A 24,517-nucleotide genomic window follows, 5' to 3' on the forward strand; every position below is an offset into this window, starting at 1 on the left:
AACGTTCACAACCAACAAACTTGAACAAGAAGTTTCAGACAACCAACAAATTAGATATATTCCACCAGTTTCCTTTATTAGCTAAATTTTACTACTTAAAATTACTACCCTTAATCATCTGTAAAACTTGTATCTGGGATTCACTCCTTGAACTAATCTGAATATTTTTTTTTTTTAAGAACAGCACTAATCTGAATATTTTACAATCATATGGTCTTAAAATCTTGAACAGAAATATCCAGGCGGGTTGCAACGGCTATAATTGCTGCTACCAGAGACACTGGATTCCAAATGGTAAACCTTATATTCAATCCATGTTAACTAGGATCCATCAAATACGTACATTTCTAGCATATTCAACAACAAACTATCATTACAGATAAAAATTAGATACACTTCCGTTTGTATCAAGATTATCCTAAAAAACCTTGACCTCTCACCGCTTTCTCATTTTAGACCTTGCGTACCTACAAACATCACACAGATTAGGAAATAATATGAAATACTGTAAGAAACAAGAAAGGCATAGATAAGTCTCAATATGTACGGATGTAACCATAACATTTCGTTCAGGGATGTTCATTTTTGACATAACAAGTAAATGGGTGTTCTGATGTGCTTCAAACTGATTATTGCACCTTTACTTGCTGAATGGAAGTTATCGCTCTGAACTTTTGGGGCTAAAAAATCAACTTTTAACAAAAGTGCAAGATGTTGTTGCCAAAAATTGCATAATTCAGGGCAATGCAAAATTATCTTATTAGCATTAATCTCCAAGACAATCTTTAAAAAGTTTTGATAAATACTTCGATAAACTCGTCAAAAGTACAAGATCATGTATTTGGGTTGGGTGCATTTGCAAACATTAAGTATACAGTAACTAGCACTTACTCTATATGCATGCCTCCACGGTCTGATGAAGGTAGTGTGGTTCCCTGAAGGGAATTCATGACCTCAGTAGCTTGCTCTACTTCCTGTCAACAAGAAACAATTGATATATTAAAGGAAAAGGGATTCCAGAAATAACTGGATAAAAGTTAGTTGGAACAAGAGCTATCACTATGATTCGAAAAGCATTATACAGCACTATCAAATAACACAGATGATACGCAACTCGCGCCACCAACTCTTAAGTAGAGGTTGCTATTTCATTCACTAATATCATTGTCTTATGTAAAAGAAATTGCAAAGTAGATACTAAATGTAAACATTAACTCTATAATCAGAATAAAAGACCAACTAAGGTCCTCTTCCTACAATAGAAACTTAGTGTCGTACCTCATAATCAGCAAATGCGACAGGCATTCCACCTCTATTACGCACCTTAAGTGTGTTAAAACCCGGGTATCTATCAAAATACAATTATCAGCACTCCGGATGCAATTACTTCAGCAGTATCACATCTGAAATCTGAATTAAATGTCAATACTAGCAAACTTAAATTCTAGAATCTCATTGAACTTACTTAGAGACAACAGGCCTTAGCTCAGCTTCTGTGCAATTGGGACCTAAATTTGCAATAAACAATGTTGAACATGCTCCGTCGACTGTACTTTCTGTCTGGTCCTGCTCCTGCTCCTGTAAGTTGCAATCAAGCAGGCATCAATCACACACATAAAAGCATGTCTAAACAATTACCTGCTACATAATTGAATCATGTACACATTACACTAGGTTACATTCAACTAAATACTGTACTGAGGCAATACTTATAGAAGAAAATATCCTTCATAAAAATCAAGCATGGCCCAAAAGAGCTGGGCTGACTTACATTTTCTGCAGCTCCGGTATTGTCAGGATCTACAGCTGTCTCATCATCACTGCTGGTTGACATAAAAAACGAGTGAGTTTAGCTATCTGCAATCATGGTGAGTTCTATTTACTATGTGATTCGTAATGACTGATTCATTGATAATCCATATGACAATCAAAAGAGACTGGTGCTCTTTAGAAAGCAGTCAACCTCTTTGTTGAAGTATGTTGATCAGGCTCAGCTGCTTCTTCTGATTCACTGTTGCCTGAAGGTGTTAAAATGTGCATGTGAGTAAAACAATGGAAGCTTAAATTTGCTATCTCCCGCGTTATTAAAAAAGTGTTTGTTGGACAAGAGTACATTCTTGCCGATCATTACCATCATAACTCGATTCTTGGTTATCTTTAGTAGCTTTGGATCTGTTATCGATAACAACATAAGCATCGGGTCCTGTGTAATAAGGCATTTATCAGTCATTGCAGGGTAAACCCAGTTTAAGGGTCAAACTTAAACACAGTTGATTACCTGGTTTGTTCTTTCGTCTGGAATTTGATCTTGCAAGTTCAATATGCAAAGTAGACCCAGTTTGAGGATCAAACTTAACACCCTGCAAAAGCGAAAATTATAAATGCCCGTATGACCTATAAACTAAAAACTACTAATGTCATCATTCTTGAAGATTAGCATGTAACACTCCTTTCCCATCGGCACATTCTGAACAACAATTCGTGAAACAAATTTGAAACCTAGTTAACATGTGCTAAAACCTAGCCAACAAATCAGCTATATACTTGAGTTAAATGACCATCAAAACTTGCTCCAAAAAATTCGAACAATCTCCATTACAGAGAAATGTGACTGGCCTAAATTAATAATTCAAATTTGCAGCAAAAATGTGTATACTAATGAATGAATTTTATGAAAACAACAATATACACAAGTGGGTGCAGGTTATTTATCAAGAAAACTAATTAGGTGATAGCAAATCCTTACATTCAAAGCATGAAGAGCTGCCATCGCCGATTGATGGTTTACAAAAGTTGCAAATGCAACAACCTGCATAGTCACAACAAGAAGCGAGTCACCGAAAAGATTATATGCACATGAAAACTTCTAATTTAGACAAACACAACTACAATTACTTTCAATGGAACAATGGAACACCCAAATACCTGTATCATTAATACGAACTTACACTTACTTTCAAACCCATACAACATTAATCAACAATAAGGTATTCTTTTGTTAAATTTTTTTGCCATGTAATCTTAGATGTTGTTAGCGATTCAAAGTAAGGAGTAACGTCATATAACAGCAACACGTTTATCGCAATATTTCACATCCAATACTATAACTATTTCTAAGCCTTTATCGATGTAGTCAATAAAATTAACATACGGCGTTTCATTTTCGTCAGTTTTTAAGTCATGAAACAGCAAAACCTACTTTCTCAAACAGTTATCGGTATCTCTTTATAGTTACTACTAAGTCTGTTCACTAAATTTGTCATCATGGCCAAGTCATAACAATCGATATAAAACACCGAAATAATTGTTGCTTCGATACAACCTTACACTTAAATTCAAACCTCGTACAACATTTTTTTTTTTAAAACCTCGTACAACATTAAACAATTACATTTAACAGACTATAAGACCTGATTGCCACGGCCGGTGTACTTAAGTTGACAATAATCAAAACCAGGCCGCCGGCGGAACAAATTGTGTATCTCACGCGCTTTAACGTCGTCAGGTAGACCCGAAACAAAGAGTGTGTTAATGGCATTTGGGTCATCGTAAACGGAATATTCCGGTGGTGGAAGGGTCGGAAGATTGTAGTATAACGGGTCGTAAGAATGTGGTATCGCCATCACCGGTGGCAGTGGCGTCGCCGGAAAATTGATCGGAATTGAAAGCCTAGGTTTTTGAAAGGGGGGGAATATGTGAAAGTTTGTAGCAAAGTGATAATATGGACAACAACAAGGATGAACTTGTGTAATTAATTTTGGGAAAGGATGAGTTATGAAGAAGAAATAACTATAGGATAGTTTGTGTTATCTATCTAAATCTTTCTTCCTTTTTCCTTTTTCTTCTTGAACTTTTTAAAAAATGATACCTTCACATATATAATTTATAGAGATATGTCACTTGGGTCTTGTTTCGAGAAACATTAGGTTTATGTATATAGTAGCATATAAAGTTAAAATATTTTTCAGACGTTTATTGTATATAATAATATATAAAATTTATAACGATTTGTCTATTATTTAAATGATTTTCACAGATATCAATAACCATGTTTTGTCGCTAATCAAATCCGAAGAGAGGACACGTTCAGATCGTCCATGTGAAACCGAATTACTTGACGCCTATCAACAATCTCTATATTCACCAAACGTTTTGAATGGATTTAAGATCTTCGACACACCAAACCATAAGTTGCTTTTAAAACATAGTGTACATGTTATGCTCCTTCGAAATATAAATCAGTCTAAAGGGTTGTGTAATGGAACAAGATTGCAAGTTGTGCGTATGGCTCCCCATGTCATAGAAGCAAAAATCATCTCAGGTTCAAATGTGAACGATGTAGTGTACATATCAAGGATGAATATTACACCATCATACAAACACATACCATTTAGGTTTCAAAGGCGTCAATTTCCTTTAGTTGTTTGCTTTGCCATGACCATAAATTAAAGCCAAGGACATTCATTAGCTCAAGTGAGATTGTTTTTACGACGTTCACACATGGTCAACTATATGTTGCTCTTTCACGAGGTTACAACCAAATCTGGTTTAAAGGTCCTTATTGTCGATTAAGGTGGAAAAAGTTCAAACAAAACAAGCAATGTCGTGTATAAAGAAGTACTACAAAATGTTTGACATTTTCACATAATCAAGGCTGGTAATGTTTTCATTTCATAAATGTCTGTTACCTTTGAATGTCTTCATTTTTACCTTATTTTTTTACTTTTCGTACTTTTATTATCAGTCCATGTTCACTTAGATCCATTGGATATGTAATAAAGTTGGTAGTATTATATGTAATCGACTTGATTTTATGTATTTTCTTCTTCTATGGATTGAAACAATCAAATGATGTTAGCCTTTCTAGGATTGTACAGATTCTTTATCGTTTTAGAATTATAATTAGAAAACCTGAATTGAACCCGGGTTAATTAACTAGTAATTTCAAAACTCAAAAACTTCTTTATAGCCCAAAACTCTATTTATTTATTTAGGAGTACAATAAAAAAAAAAGTCCATCACCTCTAATAGTGTTACACCTGTTACTTTTAAACATTGTTAATTCCATAATATCACATAATAAGGTCTCAAACTTAAATCATACAATACAGAAGATCAGAAGTCTTAAAGCTTTATATTATAACTTAAGTACAATCTTAATTTATTTTACACACAACTAATTAAGTCATCATAGCTTCCTTGTAAAACTTTTACACCTTCTCTTTTCCCTTTAATGTACCTGCCTTACAGATCCCGAGATACAAGTTTATTTACTAATCAGCCAATGGCCTAATGAGTTCAAGGGTTCATAATATACAATAATATTCTAAAATAATATACTGTAAATAACATAAAGAGTTCAAACTGTAGAAAATACATCATGTGGAACTGTACTGTAGCTGTATGATACCGAATAATTTAGTGAGTGAACACTTTTATCGGTAAAAGCATATATATATCTGTAATAAGTCGGCATCCCAACTAGTCCACATAATTGTGTCATAAAATAACTGTACAAATCTAATCATGCATATAAAAAAATATAACTGTAATAATTAAATGCATGAAAAGAATTGTATAACATGTATCCCAGTTTATAAAAACTTGAACTCACCTTAATGCTTTGTTAAGATAACTTGTCCTATCTAATAGAGATTTTAACTACATATAAAATTTCTCATTTCTATAAATAAACTTATCCTTAAATTATCACCTACTATTTGTTCCTAGTTTGTCCCATAATAATTCATAATTTATATATATATATATATGATCGTAAGTTGTATTATGCCCAATATGGATTAGAGGAAAGTTATTTTGAGAACTCCTAAAAAAAAAACCCAGGAACCAATCTGGACCACTCATTTTCTTATATTTTCTCTCCCTTCCATTAAATAAGAAAATTCACCCAAATCATTTAAAATGCTTTATCTCACAAACCGTAAATCATTAGACGAAACAAAAAACATGGGTAGTCTTATAATTTCATCCTCTTTCATTAGAGATCCAATTCGATATAATTTTGACGACTTTTTAATTTTCATTTTTTTTCCCCATCACGTTCATCCTACACATGTGTAGGTTCATCCTACACATGTGTAGGTTCATCCTACACATGTGTAGGTTCATCCTACACATGTGTATGATTATTGTTTTCACATGTAAATTAGTAATGAACATATGTACACAACAATGAAGGTCAAGGGCGGAGCCCATCAATCTATGGCAGAGCCATGGTGGCCAAGGATGGAGCCCGTCAGTCCATGGCGGAGCCATAGCGGCTAAAGGCGGAGCCCGTTAGGTAGATCACCCCTCACTGGTCACCCCCTATGACCTATCACCCTCTATGACCTATCACCCTATGACCTATCACCCTCTATGACCTATCACCCTATAACCTATCACCCTCTATGACCTATCACCCCCACTAGCTTTGGTTTATGAATATCGTTAAGGGCGAAGCCCGTTCCGAATCATAATTTTTGTTCAACCTACACATGTGTAAGTTCAACCTACCCATGTGTAAGTTATGTGTAACTACAAAAAAAAAACGAAAATTAAAAAGTCGTCAAAAGTATACCGAATTGGATCTCTAATGAAAGAGGACGAAATTTTAAGACTACCCATGTTTTTGGTTTCGTCTAACGATTTACGGTTTGTGAGTTAGAACATTTTAAATGATTTGGGTGAATTTTATTATTTAAATGAAGAGAGAGAAAGTGGGAAAGAATGTGTGGTCCAAATTGGTTCCTGAATTTTTTTTTTTTAGGAGTTCTCAAAATAACTCACCCCTATATATATATATATATGTATATATACTTCTAATTTATGAAGGGATAAAGAGCCCATACCCAATAACTATACTATGTAAGACTTATAATGTCCTTTACACACTTGACTCTACACTTCACTTTGGTAAGTCATCTCTAGCTATATCACTTTCACCAATTCTAACTACCATTTAAGTGTTGTAGTGAATGTTTCTTACACAAACGGTGGGCAGTTTTAAAGAGAAGATTTTAATCTTGTTTATAATGCCTTTTTAAGCCACGTTGCACCCAACTTTTTACATTTAGCTTAGACCGTCAAAGTTTATCTTTATTTTATTCTGTACGACCAAGTAACAAGTTTATCTTTATTTTACTCTATATTTATCTTTATTACTATGTAGGACCTAGTAAGTAGTACCTTGATTTATCAAAATTATATAACTTTTGATTATTTCTAGTAAAATATATATATATATATATATATTCACATAATATAATTATTCAAATAATATAATTAGATACTTTTATCATATCTCAGTACTTTGGGTGTTACAAATAGCTAAACGAAGCCCATCACTTCCGAAATTAAAAAAATACATTAGAATATCATTAACGCCGAGGCTAATGAACGGTAGTTTTTTTTGGCTTTTTTCTGTACAACAAAAATTAGACATATATATTTGATAGATGAGATAAAAAATGAAAAACTGATTTAGTTCAGCTGGATTTGGGCTCTATCTTTGCTATAAAAGGTGTGGGTTCGAGTCCCCCCAACACCACTAAAAATTTCCAACCTTTTTAGATATGAACAATTGCATATATACCCAAATTCACCATTTAAATTACAAAAATCCCCAATTAAAAATTTTTTCCCAATCTTTTTAGATATGAACAATTGCATATATACCTAAATTCACCATCTAAATTACAAAAATCCCCAATTAAAAATCTAAATTGCAAATATACTTTTAAACACACATATTTACCAATTTATATCTATTCCATTAAATAACTTTTATTTCAAGACCATTATACCCTTCTTCAATTTCCACCTAAAACTCTTGTCACTTTCCAATCCCAATAAAATCAAAACTCACAATTCATTTTGTTCCTTTCGATCTCATCATCATCATAATCAACAACAAAACCATTTGAGTTTAATTCTCTTTTAATCTCATAATCTGTCAATATAAATAGCAACAAAAACAATTTAGTATAATTCCCCTCAATCTCACCATCATAATCGACTTTTGTAGATACTTTGTTTTTTGTATAAAAGTAGTATAAAACCCACCAATCTTTGCGTTTGAGCAATCATATCCTCCTCCGCATGCGGTTGTTCAATAGTTGGCACTACTACTCGGTTGCTGCTCTGGGCTGCACGAAGAGAGACGACGACCGGCTCTCGTTGGTGAGAAAAGCGAGGTAGATATAAAAGAATGTATATATGAAGCTATATATTGGTGATGATAACACACCTTTTGATTGATTGCAAAAACTTCTATATTATTTGAAAGTATATATTTAGAGCTGAAGATAGATGGTGATGATTCTTAATAATGACTTTTAATAATGATATAATATTGTTGATTAAGATATCGAGATATGCAACTCAAAGAAAAAAGAAGATGAAAAATCTGTTGTTATAATGTTATGTATGTATATATGTTTGTCATAATTGATGAGTATAATTGTCTAACTAATAAGAAAAACTAAAATTGGGTATATTTGTGATTTAACTTTTTGATTGGGGATATTTGTAATTTAGATGATGAAATTGGGTATATATGCAATTGTCCCTTTTAGGTATTACATTTTCAACCCTTTAAATTTTATATATATAACCTTGACCTTTTACATTTGATGATTTGGTGTAGTAGTTTAGTTCACTTTGTTGAAATTTTTTTTTTTTTGCTTTCTAACATTTTTTACTTTACCAATTCTTTACAATATTTTAGAACTTTTTGATTTATTTGTTTTCCAATTATTGTTTTTTTTCATAATTTATTTTTTTTTTGCAATTAGACACATATTTCCACTATTAACTAACTTTCTTACATCTAAAAACTTCCTAGTAAGTACCACAACATGCTTCAAACGTTGGGCGGCACCAGAACTTTCTAGTTTACCAAAAGAAATACAAACTTGAACATTAAATTTTAAATGTTGTAACTCTATTTCTTACTCCAGAAGCTATGACATTTTGATCTTTTCTCCTGCAAAATTATCCAATCATAATTAGAAACAATGGAATTAGCATATAATTTTTTGAATCCATAGTAATGGAATTAGCATATAATTTGTTAAATAAATATAAATTGAGACTTTCTAAAAGAAGAAAATGAAAAAATTTACTTGGTTGTGATTGAGAGCACTATGCCACCATGAGAGAACAATTGAAACAAATTTATCAGAGAACCCATTTAAATAGTAGACAAATCGGCAGGATATTTGGAACCCAATTGGGAATTGGTATTAGATGAATGGTAGAGGTATTATTGTCTAATTCATATCAAAACATAAGGGAGATAACGGGTGTGATTAGGAAAGAGAATTAGTGAAAAATCTTTGTCACGTTTTAAAGCTATTAGGATGATTTTTAGGCTAATTTTTAGGAGGATTAATCATTTTCCAAATTAACATTGGGTATATTTGTTTTTATTTTCTTAGTTGGGGATTTTTGAAATTATATATATCAATTTAAGTGCCCTTAAGGCCTCTCCCTAAGCCTTCGTTGTCACCTTCGTCGACGCCCTTCCACTATCGACTCCATAGGGAGCAACTCATATGACACCCCCTTTTCGTCCGTCCTTCCAGCGATGAGCATTGACGAAGCAAAGGAGCGTGGCAACGACTAGTTTTTATTTTTTTTTTAACAAACGGCTAACTAAGTTTTTTTAAAAGAAACCCTACTAAAAAAATCAACTTTTATTCAACCATTCTCATCTTATTCACTTCTCTTCACTCATAAAATTTATACGAAACAACACACACTCTATACATTTTCACTAAATATGTCGAGTTCCGACGAAGATTCAGTTTCATACATTCGTAAGTATACAATAGATGCTGAAATGTTAAACACTTTCGTTACTTTAATTGACGAAGAAGAAAAAGAAGCAGAGAGTTCGAGAATGGCAAACAGACCAAAAATACCAAGAAGAACAGTACCCAGAAACCATGTGGAAGCCGCTGCACGTTTATATAATCATTACTTTGCCCCGCAACCCGTTTACCCTGCTGATTATTTTAGAAGGCATTTTCAAATGCCCAAAGAAATATTTCTTCGTATAGTAAACGATATACATTCCTTTAACGCCATACAACCATTACCAAAATACTTTGCATTCTCCCACAACGCTCCAACCGACGCCGTGGGTCGCCCGACGTTAAATATTTTTCAAAAATGTTCTTCCGCTATACGCCAACTGGCTTATGCTTCTACTGCCGATCAGTTAGATGAATACCTCAAAATGGGTTCCCAAACGTCTGCCGACCAGTTCAATACACTCGTAGTGACAAAGGACATCTGACGATTATGCTTGAAGCGGTTGCTTCATATGATTTGTGGATTTGGCATGCTTACTTTGGATTTCCCGGAACAACGACATCAACGTCCTTAATGAATCTGACTTGTTCGACCAGTTTCTCCAAGATAAAGCTCCTGCGGTAAATTTCACCCTTAATGGCCAACAGTTTACAAAGGGTTATTATCTAGCTGATGTTATCTATCCAGAATTGGCTACCCTTGTCAAGTCTTTCAAGTGTCCCATGGACCCTAAGACCAGTAAATTCAAACGCTTCCAAGAGTCTGCAAGAAAAGACGTGGAGCGTGCTTTTGGGGTACTTCAAGGCCGATGGAGAATCCTTCAACAGGGTGCGTGTCCATTAAGTATTAACAAAATTAAACGCATCATGTACTCTTGTGTGTTGTTGTACAACATGGTCGTTGAATATAACGAGTGTGCAATCAGTCCTTTGGATTTGGAGCTAATTCCCGATACGCCGCCAGCACGTTCTTGGGACGAACGTGTTGACATTCATTCACGTATGACAGAGGAGTTACGTGATAGGGCGACACACAACTTTTTAAGGCTTCCAATTTCATAAAGCTGTTAAATTTTTAATTTTGATGACCAATTTTCTTTTCTTTTACTTTTATTTATTATATGGCTTATTTGGGGATATATGTAATTATCCCTAAATAAATATTTAGGCTATGTTTGGCACAAACTTTTTAAGAGTTTTTTATGAGCGTTATCTTTTTGTTTTAAACTAAAAGCTCCTAAAATTCTAAAAACTTTGTTTGGTAAGAAAAGCTTCAAGCTTTTAAACTTAATGAAAAGCTCTATTAGAAAATGGTTTTCTTCATACTTATCTTATATTTTTAATTAAGCTATAATGACAGTTACCATGTCAAACACCATTAAAAGTAAAAGCTCATGCTTACAGCTTTGATGAAAAGCTACCGCTTACAACTCTAACTAAAGCTACTAGCTACAACTACTTTTTGCCAAAAATACCCTTAAAATTTAGACAATTTATAATATGATAGACAAGTAAAACGTTATATAAGAAAAGTAGTCGATTGTCATTCAGATAAAAGAATCTCACATGAAAAAACAAACGGGCCTAATTATAAAGTGGGCTAGCATAATTAGGGCTGTAAACGAACCGAACGAACACGAACGGATAAACGAACATAATGTTGTGTTCACGAACAAATGAACGAACATAATGGCTTGTTCATGTTCGTTCATTTATTTTCACGAACACAAACGAACGAACACTAATGAACGAACACAAACGAACTACAATGAGCAAACATATAGTTATAACTATTAGAACTGAAATTCAAGATTACAAAATATCCATTGCCTAAAAGTTTTACGAAATATTCCTACTTATGGTACAAATATATAACATTTATCTATTAAAAAAAGAGGTTTATATCCTTTCGTTTCCAGAAAAATAGAGTTTTAAGCTTTAAACTTTGAGTCCAATATAACAGGATCATACGGTTTTAATATAAAAGAAGTAATTATATTTAATTCTTTTCATACATATATATGTATATGATATAAAAGAAATGTTTATATTTATAACTACTTTTAGGTATAGTTGATTAGGTATTACCATATTAGTATATTTAAACGAACATTAACGAACAAATGTTCACGAACATAAACGAACGAAGTTCACGAACGATTGTTCACGAATATAAATGAACGAACGTTCACGAACAGATTATCGAACGTTCATGAACATAAATGAACGAACGAGATCTTTGTTCATGTTCGTTCATTTAACTAAACGAACAAATTTTTGTGTTCATGTTCTTTCATTTAACTAAACGAACGAACACGAACGAACTTCCCGCCAAACGGTTCGTGAACTATTCATGAACTGTTGAGTTCATTTAGGCCTATACTTATAATATCCCACTTCTAACACTATTCATCACTTCTAGACACACCAAGAACACCCCCTCCTTATAACCCCCACTTCTAACCCACTTCTAACACTATGCATCTATTATTTACTTTTAATTTTTCATAAAATTAAACAAACACATTTTATTAAAATTAAAACACTTTTTATTATTAAAAAACATTAAAACACTTAAAAATAAAACATAGAACACATTGAAAATTAAAAAAAAACATTAAACACATTAAACTAAAAAACAAACAAAAAAAAAACCCAAACTAGATATCCTTAAAATATGGCCCACACTTCTCGAAGAGGTTTTTGCGCGTAGCCCGTATTTGCTCCAGCTCGTCTTCATCTATGCCGGTGGGGATTGGCTGTTGCAGAAGTGCGAAAGCCGCCCTGACCTTCTTCCGGAAGCGCTCATCCGCTCTCACCTGCCGCTCCTCCTTTACTTTCCTCCTATCCTCATCAATTTTTCTGGCCTGCTCTTCTTGCAACATGAGCATTCGATCAAGGGTATGCAAGGCCTGTTCAGACCCACTCGAACCACCACGGCTAGAAGTGACATCCCAACCACTTGACATTTTCCGGGCAAAATTACGACCCATAAGTCGTCGAATTGGGTCGTCTCCAAACAACCGCTCTATCGCTGCATCCGGGTTTTGACTCGACTGGCCCAACCCTACAAAATCACCCAAATCAACATACTCACCCACGTCTCTTCTAGGAATACTATGATCTTGCCAAAAGGCAGGACAATCTTTCAACACCCCGTAACATGGCTCAAACTGATACCTGGGCGGTCCATGAAACCCCACGTACTCAATGTGAGCTTGATTGTACACTTGCTTATCATCGGCGCCGCTCTATCGCCCATGCTCTTGCAGCCTCTTCATTATTGCTCCAAACTTCTTAGTGGTACTTTTGATCTTGTTCCACTTTCCCTGTAACTGGCTTTTATTTCGTTCTCCGGCTAGGGGGTCTTGGTTGTACCATTCGATCACTTTACGCCAAAACATTGTCTCGTCTTGGCTAATACCAACTTTTGAGTCCTGTGAAGCATGTGTCCACGCCCTCCACAACAATACACACTCGTCCATGGACCACTTCGCCTTCTCAGCTGCAGCCACCCCTTTTTTTGGTCACTCGCTTGGGTGGTGCAGGAACCTCTTGAACTTCGTCTTCTTCAGCAGATGCGACACTAGTTCGTGCCGGTTGTGAAAAAGTCTCACCTACAGGCCTCTGGATGGGCCCACCTGCAGCCTGAAGTGCGTTAAAGTGTTGCAACATCAGGAACTGCTGCCACTGTTCGTTTATCAATGGTGTACCTAACAAGCTCGTGAACGATTGGTTCATCGCATCCAAGCTGCTAGACGCCCCCGCCATATTAGATGACGACATGGAGGGGGGGGGATCCCATTTGTGAAAAGGGTCCTAAACCTAGAAGAGAATCAAAATCATCAATCACATTTTGATATTGGGCAGGGTTTTGGTTTATGTTTGTGTTTTGGGTTTGATTTTGGTTTTGGTTTGCAACATTCTTGTTCTTGAAAGAAATGTGTGTTTTTGAGTAAGAAAATGTAAGATGGAAGTAGAATGCGAAGAAATGATGGTGAATGGTGGTGAAATGGTGTTATTTAAATAGAAAGGAAAAAAAAAATTTTAAATGGGGGGAGCGGCGCAACACTAGCCGTTGCTAGTTCAAAAAATCCTTTTTTTTTTTTAATTTACGCATGAAACAAGCGAACCGGGCCCCACTTGCTCTCTCCGACGCGCATTCGATATTGGAAGTAGACACAAGACGCGGCCATTAGATGAGCCCGTGCTACTAACGTCGTTGCGTCTTCTGCGTCCAACGCATGGCCGACGGCTTATAAGTATAGGCCTTACAGCCCTAAGCATATTACAATACTATCAGATTCCTTGAAGGATAGATGTGGGCTTGTATTACAATACTATCAGATTCCTTGAAGGATAGATGTGGGCTTGTATTACAATATTATCAGATTCCTTTCACTGTAAAACCCTAGAACGTGTAACACCCAATTATTCATTTCACAAAATAATTTATAGAAAAAAAAAAACCAAAAATCACAATCAAAATAATGTCGGAATATATCCCACTGGATGTTCAAGTGGAAATCTTGAAAAGGCTTCCTGTAAAACCATTGCTTCAATTCCGATCGGTCTCAAAACAATGGAAATCCTTGATCGACAGCCCCAAATTTATTGCTGCTTACGGTTTCCGCGAAACTCACCCGAATCGTTTGATTTTAAGGTACAAACCTACTATAGATAGTGACGAAACATTTTTAACATTTGTAGATGATAGTTTTCTCAAACAAGATTTTGTTCCCACTCTTCCTGATCTCATTAAGAATAATATGAAACGCAACTCAATTGTTGTCGGTAGCTCTCATGGTTTGTTGTGCTTTCACGGTTATTATAAATATCGAATTCACGATTGTAACTATGTTGGACCAGAGATAGTTGTTCTTTGGAATCCTTCAACCAGTAAATCCGTTGGTATTGAAGTTCAAAATTATTTGGTTCACCGAATTATGAAGTTATTGGTTTTGGGGTTTGTCCGGTCACTTTTGATCCTACTATAGTTAAGATTGTAAAATTTGACGTTGGTATCCCTTGGAAAGTTGGAGTTTTTACGTTGAGCACCGAGACTTGGAGTATTCTATCTACCAATCTTACTAGCAAATTAATTAAACTTTTAGGGTCTCAGGTTGTTATCGGTAGGTTTATTTATTGGCTTTCTGTAAATGAACCATATCCACTGACGATGATCTTGTCACTTGACTTGACTACCAAAGAATTTAACGAGATAAATTTCTCGGATGGTTTAACTCACCCGCTTTGTCGAATTTGGACTATATCTAAGCTAAAGGAGTCTCTTGGTTTGCTTGCTAACCATAGAGAGTTTAAGGAAGACCTAGGAGTTTGTTCTATATGGATGATGAAGGAGCAGGGTCTTAATAGATCGTTTACCAAGCTATACAACTTCAACAAGCCGGATGCCAGAGTAAGTAGATTACTAGGATTTAGGAAGACAGGTGAACTTATACTGGAAACATTCAATTACTATCCCAGACTTGAAACTTACGATCCCAACTCAGAAGATACTGTTGATCTTCGGATTGTCGGAGAATATTCTTCCTTTTTTATGTGTTCTTATATGGAATCACTACTTTTGGTTGATTTAGGAAGAGAGTGGAAAATATTGTAGACAGCAAAAGGCTTCGAAGGGCATGCCAAAGTTCAAATTTACGATCCCAACTTAGAAACCATTGATAATCTTGCACTTTTAGGAGAGGAGTGCTGCTTCTTTATGTCTTTTTATATGGAAACAACACTTTTGCTTGATCAGTTAGATGGTTTATTATCTACAGTAGATGATCTCATTAAAAGACGTGGGTGGATTTACCAAGATGTAATTGATCAGTTAGATGGTTTATTATCTACAGTAGATGATCTCATTAAAAGACGTGGGTGGATTTACCAAGATGTAATTAGTTAAACCTAAATTACTTTTGTCATGTAAAAGTACTGTCATTATTCTGCCCGACTTAGGAAACAGTTAATTTTAGTATCTTTGTATCTATTTGTAGCTGTCTGATTTGTTGAGGTTTTGTATGGTTGGTTTACATGCAATGAAAGTGTTTGAACTTGATGAGATGAGGTTATGTATGGTTAGTTTACAAAAGGAATGGTTAGTTATTTCTTTTTATCATATGGCGTATTAGCTTAGATTCTATCAAAGGTTTGTAGAATTCTGATTGCTCAAAGCTCAGTTTCAACTTGATGCAATGATGCCTACAGACACTAATTTGCTATTAAAGAGAAGATTTATCTTGTAGTTAAATTGAAATAGTTTCCGTAAGTGAAATTATACATAAATACGAGTGGATTCTGAACTTGAACGTAATATTCAATGACAAGGCTTGCTTAAATGCATAACAAAACTACATTCTGAAGCTCTGGACTTCTACTCATTGCATGGTTTGGTGCAGCTCATTTATACGGTTTGAGTTTCTCATCCTCTTCTCTTAAAGAGAAGACTTATCGCTGAGGTCACATCTATCACGCTGTCAACTAAACAGCCTTGCCACATCAGATTATGATGTAATATGCTGATGATTTTCATGTGTTCTCTATGGTTTTTATACTTTGTGAAAACGTATATACTGAAGTTTATACGAGATACGTACATGGTTATTACAGGGTCTACTCAAGAGAGTGGGCCTCTTTGAGTGTTGATGCCAGGAGGATGATTCGATTGTGAAGTGTAATGAGTGGGCATTCTCAATGAGCGGGTCTTTTGAAATTCAAAATTATACCAGATTTTGTTAGAAGGTAAAATCCTATGAATCTTCTCTCTCCATTATCTTCCTCTCATTTTCTTGCATTTTTTTTCTTTTTCATCGCAGTTCTCTTTCATAATGAGTAAAAGCATCTGATTTTGGGATTTAGGATTTAAGTAGTTCACATGTATAATTTGTTTGATTGTTGTTTAGAGTGCATACTAAGTGTTTGATGAAATGCCTCAACGAGTTTCATCTTCCTCTTCTATTTCACTTTTAGTTACAGGTTTTATTTGAAGCATATATTATTTATTATTGTTTAAATTATCGTGCTTCTATTTTTCAGATTCATATCACTAATTTGAAATTCATCAATGTTTAATGTTCACAATCTGGTATGTTTCTGTTTATATATGGGTTTTAGTAATTTGGTGTTATTGGAATAATAAATATAAATTGATATCTATGTTTATGTATATTGACATATTGTTTGTTGATAAGCAAATGTTTTGGAATTTCAGATTTCAAAAACCAGAGCTAAATTTCATCTCCTTAGATATGATGGTTGTCCTTTTTTGATCGGCTATGATGATATGTTTACATTAATATAGAGCTAAGGCTTTGTGTTTCTTGGCATGGCATTTGAGGTGTCTATGTGACCTTTATGTCACATGTAAAGCTTCTGTATGAAGCCATGTTGAATCATTACTTTTGCTTGAACATGTCTGAGCCTTTCGTGTACAACTGGTGTGTTTGGAATTTGGACTGACTATGATGATGTGTTTTATACAATATGCTTGTCCCTTCTTTATTGGCTATGATGATGTGTTTACATTAATGAAAATAGTTGAGGTTATGTGTTCCTTGGCATGGCATTTGAGGTGTGTATGTGACTGTTACATGCCAACCTTCTTATATGTAGCCATGTTGAATTGTTGATCTTAATTAAGCATGTCTGAGCCTTCCTGCTCCTGGTGCGTTTAGATTGGCTATGATGATGTCTGATCCTTCTATGATTTAAGTGTCTTTGTTGACGAGTTTAGTGAAAATCTCAAAGTGTTTTTTTGGCAGAGTTTTGATTGAATCGATTACTGGTGAATGATCTGTTAATGTGGTATGATGCTACAATTTCGTTTTTCATAGATGTCGATTTGCCCGCAAAGTGTGAAAAAAAAAAGATTTTTAGCCTTTTTTGGCACGGACAACAGGTAATGTGTATTGCTTCTTGGATGTCTTATGGGATTATTCACTATACAAGTTGAAATTCATTTCTTTTTTGGTTAAATTTTATTCAAATATATTGTTTTCTCGGCCTTTTCTTTGAGTTAGTAATATGTTCTGTTCTATAAATCATGATTCGAGTTTTTGATTATTTTGAAATTATATATGGTGGTGAAGTGTTGATTTAATGGGTTAATAACTGAAAGAGTTTTTGATGGAGGTCACCAATAGTGTAGAGACAAACATGGTGAAAATGGGCTGGTAACTTTATTCATTGTTTTGTTATAGCTTATATTCATATTTGTTGATAACTCAATGTTTTGTAATAGCTTATAGTGGTTCATGGCAATTGTTGTTTGAGTCAACAGTGTCATTCAATGAATCTATTTTCCATTCCAAGTGGTTTCGTGTCAAAACGAGAAATCAAAATTTGTCAAAACAGCTTTGCAAGTTAAGTGGTCTAGGCCGAGTTTTGAGCAGAAAGTTTGAGTCGACTTTGAAATATCATAACTTACTGGATTTTGAGAGTTATATGAGCAGAAAGACTCCTAAATCTTTATGGCTGCGAGATCTTGATGCTCTTGATAACCAACTTAATATTGGTTTAACTTTGTGTAAACAATGACTGAATATTTTATACAGATTGGACAGTGGACTTGCAGCATTATATATATGTACATATGTGATTGTTTGTTTTGGATTTGAAGGTGTTTGTTATTGGATTTAAATTTGTTTTGGTTTATGACTTTATGCAGCTATGTTGCAAGTGGAAAACTGAAGGGACAAGCTGTGACAAAGGAAGATAACTATGGCTCTAAACCGGTAATGCTTTGTGTGTTTATTTTATTGGGTAAGAATGGTTTTGGTACAATGTAATGAAAACTTTAATATGTTTTTACTTTTTGGTCATAATAATCTTTTTTATGTTTCGTTGGAGGTTTGGACCAAGTAAAGCGAAATTGTTGAATTGAAAGCGAACTTGACATAATGTCTCTTGACAACAAGAACTGGTGCAAATTGAGGTATTGCATAAAGATTAAATATGTTAGTATCCTCTTCTCTTAAAGAGAAGACTTAGCGGTGATGTCACTTCCTAATTGTTGTCAAGTAACCAGCCATGCCACATAGTATTGTGATGTAATATGGTGATGAAATTCATGTGTTTTTGATGGTGTTTATACTATGTGAAAATGTAGCTTCTTCTCCCTATACGGTATACGTATTTACTTTGAAAAAAGAGTGGGCTTTTTTTTAAATGTCAGATCTAAACTTTATTTGATATATAGAGAGAGACAGAAGAGAGAGAAAAGAGAGTCATAGACTTATGGTCGATGATTAAAAAAGCCCAGGTATGATCGTAGTCGTTTAAAGGGTGTTTGTGTACTGATTTTTGTGTGATTATTATAAGGTTACACAATAAGTGATGATAAAGATTATTTTTGGGGAGAAAAAAAGTGTAACGATGAATTATTTTGTTTCTAAAATTTTCGGTTTTGATTTTGTTTAACCTAATGTTGTTTCTTTGTTGTATGTTTATTTATATAATCCACATCTCTTTCTTTAAACTTTCATCATCTTCTTTCTATTGCTTTCTTTTTATTTTCTTTTAGATGAATTTTGGGTTATTAATTCGACAAGCTTTGTATCAAATTTTGAGGTTTCATTATATATGTTTTCTTTTTCAATTTGCAGAAAGGCGGTCTGATTCTAAGTCCGGAAGAATTGCTTCAGTTAACTTCTGATTTTGGAGAAAAAACTATCATTAAAGTGGCGGTTTGTTCATAATGATATATATATATATGTGTGTGTGTATGATGATATCTTGGAACTTGGGAAGCCGGTTTGTTTCATTCTTTAATGAGAAAGTCCCATTTAATTGATTTAAACTGGGACTAAATCAATTTTCAAGATGGTCGAGTCAAAACTATAGTGATGAAAGTGGGATAAATCTGTGTTCTAGATGGTCCAGTCAAAGCTCTAATTTGTATACATAGTGTGGTAGTAATGTAGTATTGTTTGATTTCAGAAAATATGTATTTTGCTTAAAAAGTGGATAAGGAGCAGGTGTTACTTTATGATGCTAGGGCTTCAAGAACTGAAATCGAAGCTCAAACTTCATACTTTGGGTTAGTGAAAAAAGGTAAACTATGATAAGTTAGTATTTGGGTTTGTTTTATATATTTTGCGTGATTCAAGATAGTTTAATCTCATACCAACACAATCTAAGGTATTTGGTGTCACATTATTTGAACTAATAAATCCATATATCCAGGTTGATGAGAATGTGTTTGATAAGTTCATACTCTATTTCAAGATAACTTTCAGTATATTTCTCGAAACTTGCTTATAATTACCTTTACGTATTTGGTGTCGCATTATTTGAACTAATAAATCCATATATCCAGGATGATGAGAATGTGACAACCCAGTCAAAGAAAGAACAAAGCGAGTTCTGAAGCCAGTGGCTCAGAGGAAAGCGACTATGATGAGGAGGTATTAAGCGCTATACAAGTTTTAGTTCTCTTTTTTTTTATGTTTTTTTAAATAATGAATTTCAATCTCCAATGCTATGACGACTGCGATATACTTCCATGTTGTTTTTAGGTTGCTTTTCTTCTTTTCGTTTCTCTCTCTCTCTCTCTTTCTCTTGCGATATACTTCCATGTAGATGATGATACGATGAATTTGCAACTGTTCAGGAAATGGATTGGTTATATTTTTAGGGGGTTTTGAAATTATTGATAATAATGTGTGTTGCTGTGCTAATTGAGATTTATTTTATTGATGTTTTCATCTGGTGTATTGTAGTGTATCTAACTTGTCGAGTTTTTCTATTGGCGAGTATACGAATTTTATGTCTATTGTGTTTATCGAATTTTCAATTATCATTTCTATAAAAGTTACTTTGGCCATATAAGTTGTCAACTATGTCTGATATTGTCAATACCAATGAGTTGAAAGCTTCGGCAGACGGTTTGGAAGTTAGACAATTTGGTGCACTGGCTCTTTGTTATAGATTGTTCTGTGTTTAATTGTTAGGTCTAATTATATACTCTCATATGGTTTTGAAAATCGATTACTGCCATGATTTTTTATCTGAGATTTAAGGGATGGTAATAGAGTCAATGACTGTATGTATCTGCAATGTGTTGACTGTAGTGAAAAAAGTAAAACAAACTGTTAGTGTGTGTTTAGTATGGTTTTGTTGGTTACTTATGTTTCTGGAGGGCGGCATCATTTTCCTACCTATGAGAAGTAGCTTATCAGATTGGATACGGTAGTTGATACTTCTGCAATTTGATTGTTCATTGTAGAGAGGCATAATTCTAATTACACTGCTCGATTTTACTTTAGAGATTCCAGTACTCCGGCTGATGGGAGCACTTTACATGGAAATCAAGCCCGTCCTTAAAATGATAGTAAGGTGAGGTTTTTTTTGTTTGATAAGTGAAGTTATAAAGTACAACGTGTCAATGTAGTGGAAATGTCTGCTTAATCATCTGTAAAGTATTTATAGGTATGCTTAGTGATGGAGTCATGAGTATCACCATGATCTATTAAGTATGGTGTGCCTTTCTGTGTTTTTTATAATAAGTGAAAGGCCTTGGTAACCTCTTTTTCTGTGTTTTTATAACAATTTCCAGATCATATTTCAAGTTTCTCTTTTTGCCTATAAGTTTTTAGAAAATGTGTAGGTGAGCGAGTTTCTTGCACGGGCAGCTCGAGTCTTTTAATCTCATACTTGGTATTGATATCACTAAGAGCAATGAATGGACAGGTAAAGTTACTACTTTTACTTTATAGTAATTATCGATTTTAAATTTTTGTATAATCGTGAGTCATTGAATGAAACGACGACGATGAATGTTAATTGAAGTGCAGTATCGTCAAATGATTCTCATATGGGATTCTAACATTTACTTGAAATCGTCATGTGGTTTATCTTTTGGCAAAAGGAACAGATTATACAGGTATACTAAGATTAAGACGATTATGTTTCATTGTGTATAATTGTAATCTCTTATTATACTAATGGAGATATAGAAGCAGTTGGACTTCTAAATTAGTCGCCACATAATACGTTGATTTCTCTTAGACGGAATGTTAGACTAAAGATGGCAATATGGGTGGGTTGAATATGGGCTCGGTCACAACAAGTCTCTTTTTAGTATATGTCAGGCTGGCTTGAAACACCTTTTGTCTTCTTTTTCTTTTTTTCAATATGGAGTAACATATTTTCCACTAAAGATTGTTGTTTTGATTTAAGTTTAAGGACAACTCATTGTTGGGTTTGTTCATTTTGCAGAAAAAGTTTGAGTCAGTTAAATACAATATAAGGTGAAGGCTTACAGGAGGCTTGGGATGTAGTTCGTGATAGAACTGATTGAGATGCAATCGGTAAATGTATACGGATCGAGGTATAGTTAATGAACATATTAAGTGAACAACAATCCATGGCTTCATCTATATTAGCATTAGTAATTGTATGATGGCATTAGGTAATGGCTATTGAATATGAAGAGGATAACACTTAACGCTAACTGTGTTTTGTAGGTGCTAACTGAGTCGAAAAACGCATTAGGCAAAACATTACATTGAGTTATTTTTCAGATGGAAGGTGGGTGAATGTATGACATTGATGCAGCTGCTGACATTGTTCGAGTGGACGATACATTAAGTTAGTCTCTCGTGTATGTCTTTTGGTCCCATCCTTTATTCTATAGCTTCACAACAGGATTCCTTTTGGTTGCACATTCCACCATAGAACTCAGCACAGTTTTTTTGCATCTTATCTGGTCTTTTAAATTTCACTAATTTTTTTTTTCTACATTACACTGCAATGCATAGAAGTCGCTAAGATTGAAACTTAAAATATGGTTATGCAAATGGTGGAAGCTCAGTTAGAGAGTAGGAATTTAAAAGGCAGCCACACATTTTTGGGCAACTAAGGGGAAGAGGTGTAATGCCAATTTTTTTGGCAAATTGGCAAATTTTTAACCAATCACAATTTGACACGTGGCAATCCAAAAAACTACCAAAAAGTACCCAATATTTGTCAAAACTATGGGTGTAGTTGGTAAAAAAGTGCTGATCGGTTAGTTTCTTCATCTCCCACCCAACCCCCTTTTCTTTCTTCCCACCCACCTGCTGCTTCTTCTTTGTGACCGTCTCTTTTTTTCTTCTTCTTTGTGACCATCGGTTCTACATCTATCTATATCTCTTCTATATCTACACATATATATCTATTTCGCCGGGAAGCGGGAATAAAAAAAGAATAAACTTGCCGGGAAACAAGAAAAAAAAGGAAGATGGTGGCACGCCGGAGTTTAGCCACTTCCGACGATGATGATGGTGATGATGTAGACGCAATGACGGTAGCACGCCGGAGTTTATCCATATACACCCCCAATTTTTCCGGTATGTGTGTGTATATATATATTATATATGATTTTTTTTTAATTTGTTTACCTCGATGCACATACACCCAACGTTCACTTGCATCGGTCAAATGTGGCCGATGAGCCGAGCCGATTGTTGCCGATGAAGAGGTTGTAGTGTTGCCGATTTGCCGATGAACTTGCCGATCCATTTTGCCGACTACACCTCCCCCCCTAATGTGTTGAACCTTTAACATCTCTACGGATTAAGTAGAGATGAAACTTAAAGATATCTACTTAAGTTTGGTGTACGTTTGGATGGTGGAACCTAAAAATCTCTTTTGATAGCTGGTCTTCGTATGTGATGTTTTTCAGAGCATTGAATTGAAGTATTGTCATTAGACCCAAATTTGACCCAAGCCCTTTTTATCATTATTTTTCCAAATCATCCGTTTTTTTATAGACACAAGTCCTATAATTTGACCCAAATTATCTTATCTAAAAGTAAATGGACCAAATTTTGTACCTCTAATTTTCATTGATATATGTAAATGGTGTTTTATAGGTGTAGACTGTGTAGTAGTCCTCTTATACACAAATGGATTCTCGTGAGGAAGGGACCAAGGCTTCTGATTGAGGTGGAAATAATCATTTTCATCTCTTATCATTTTCAGAAAACATAGAAATATGTAAGGTTAAATTTTTCATGCATCAACTTTTGCTCAGTCAAGAAGACTCTCATATTTATTTTGAGTATTTCTTTTTTCAACTTATTAAGTGATAGTTATCAGTTATTTCTTTTTACCATATGGCGCATTAGCTTACCTTCAGTTACATGAAGTCATTCTTATTTATGATGATAGGTGATAGATGTTACTTTTAAATGTTAATCGAATTCTGATTGGTCAAATGTTAATTTCTAACAAGTTGGAACTTTCTTTATGATGTTTTTGAGGCTCGACTATCCGGTTGGAAAGCTGAGAATCTATCTATGGCCGGCAGAACCACACTTATAAAATCTGTTATGGAGAGTTTACCCACATATTATCTTTCTATTTTCAAGGCCCCGGTAACTGTGACGGAAGGGTTGGAGTCGCGCATAAGGAAATTTCTTTGGGGAAGTTCTGATTCGGGAAAGAACAGATTAAAGGAAGTCAATGTAGCTTTATTATCTAAATGGATGTGGAGATTCAAGACGGAGCCCGAAAGTTTATGGAGGAAAGTTATTAGCTCATTGCACGACACGAAAAGAGGCTAGAACTTCATCCCTGCCAATAGGTACTTGCCAGGTATTTGGTGTAACATCGTCAAAGGTATCGACTCCATTAAAGTGGCGGGTGTAGGAGTACAGAACCTGTTAAAAGGGGAGCTGGGTAATGGAAATGATATTCGATTTTGGTTA

At 34.5% G+C, this 24,517-nt stretch overlaps 2 protein-coding genes, 1 long non-coding RNA gene and 1 pseudogene across 4 annotated transcripts; 3 read left to right on the forward strand and 1 right to left on the reverse strand.

Moving 5' to 3' along the window:
• Positions 1-285: 285 nt before the first annotated feature.
• Positions 286-3,741, reverse strand: LOC122607528 (U2 small nuclear ribonucleoprotein B''). Of its 2 annotated transcripts, none has more exons than XM_043780516.1 (10): positions 3,411-3,741; positions 2,747-2,809; positions 2,279-2,360; positions 2,132-2,203; positions 1,964-2,018; positions 1,772-1,823; positions 1,466-1,578; positions 1,279-1,348; positions 892-974; positions 286-467 (listed from the first exon to the last, which is right to left on the reverse strand). In XM_043780516.1, exons 1-10 carry the CDS (start codon positions 3,621-3,623, stop codon positions 437-439), a joined length of 834 nt encoding a protein of 277 aa, XP_043636451.1. In that variant the 5' UTR covers positions 3,624-3,741; the 3' UTR covers positions 286-436. The 2 variants fall into 2 exon arrangements, with proteins under 2 accessions (XP_043636451.1, XP_043636452.1); XM_043780517.1 differs by having other exon boundaries at positions 1,772-1,820; positions 3,411-3,740.
• A 6,043-nt stretch (positions 3,742-9,784) lies between these two features.
• On the forward strand, positions 9,785-10,880 carry LOC122607113. The gene is made up of 2 exons (XM_043780028.1): positions 9,785-10,282; positions 10,416-10,880. Exons 1-2 carry the CDS (start codon positions 9,785-9,787, stop codon positions 10,878-10,880), a joined length of 963 nt encoding a protein of 320 aa, XP_043635963.1.
• Positions 10,881-14,205: 3,325 nt separating this feature from the next.
• On the forward strand, positions 14,206-15,890 carry LOC122607967 (annotated as a pseudogene).
• A 2,625-nt stretch (positions 15,891-18,515) lies between these two features.
• Positions 18,516-23,919, forward strand: LOC122607968. The gene is made up of 11 exons (XR_006325132.1): positions 18,516-18,759; positions 19,430-19,510; positions 19,764-19,877; positions 20,143-20,230; positions 21,052-21,161; positions 21,255-21,344; positions 21,433-21,515; positions 21,620-21,708; positions 22,044-22,155; positions 22,292-22,428; positions 23,681-23,919. It is a non-coding gene; the product is annotated as an uncharacterized LOC122607968 (long non-coding RNA).
• Positions 23,920-24,517: the final 598 nt, after the last annotated feature.

Source organism: Erigeron canadensis, chromosome 7, assembly GCF_010389155.1.
Source record: "Erigeron canadensis isolate Cc75 chromosome 7, C_canadensis_v1, whole genome shotgun sequence".
NCBI classification, from domain to species: domain Eukaryota; kingdom Viridiplantae; phylum Streptophyta; class Magnoliopsida; order Asterales; family Asteraceae; genus Erigeron; species Erigeron canadensis.

Bases quoted from the DNA above. Each gene is read 5' to 3' on its own strand.
- LOC122607113 (XM_043780028.1), top strand. From the start codon at position 9,785: ATGTCGAGTTCCGACGAAGATTCAGTTTCATACATTCGTAAGTATACA. The intron at 10,283-10,415 runs GTAGTGACAAAG...TTGTTCGACCAG, and splicing joins CCGACCAGTTCAATACACTC to TTTCTCCAAGATAAAGCTCC.
- LOC122607528 (XM_043780516.1), bottom strand. From the start codon at position 3,623: ATGGCGATACCACATTCTTACGACCCGTTATACTACAATCTTCCGACC. The intron at 1,579-1,771 runs GTAAGTCAGCCC...TGCAACTTACAG, and splicing joins ATACCGGAGCTGCAGAAAAT to GAGCAGGAGCAGGACCAGAC. The intron at 468-891 runs GTAAGTGCTAGT...TGATGTTTGTAG, and splicing joins CGTGGAGGCATGCATATAGA to GTACGCAAGGTCTAAAATGA.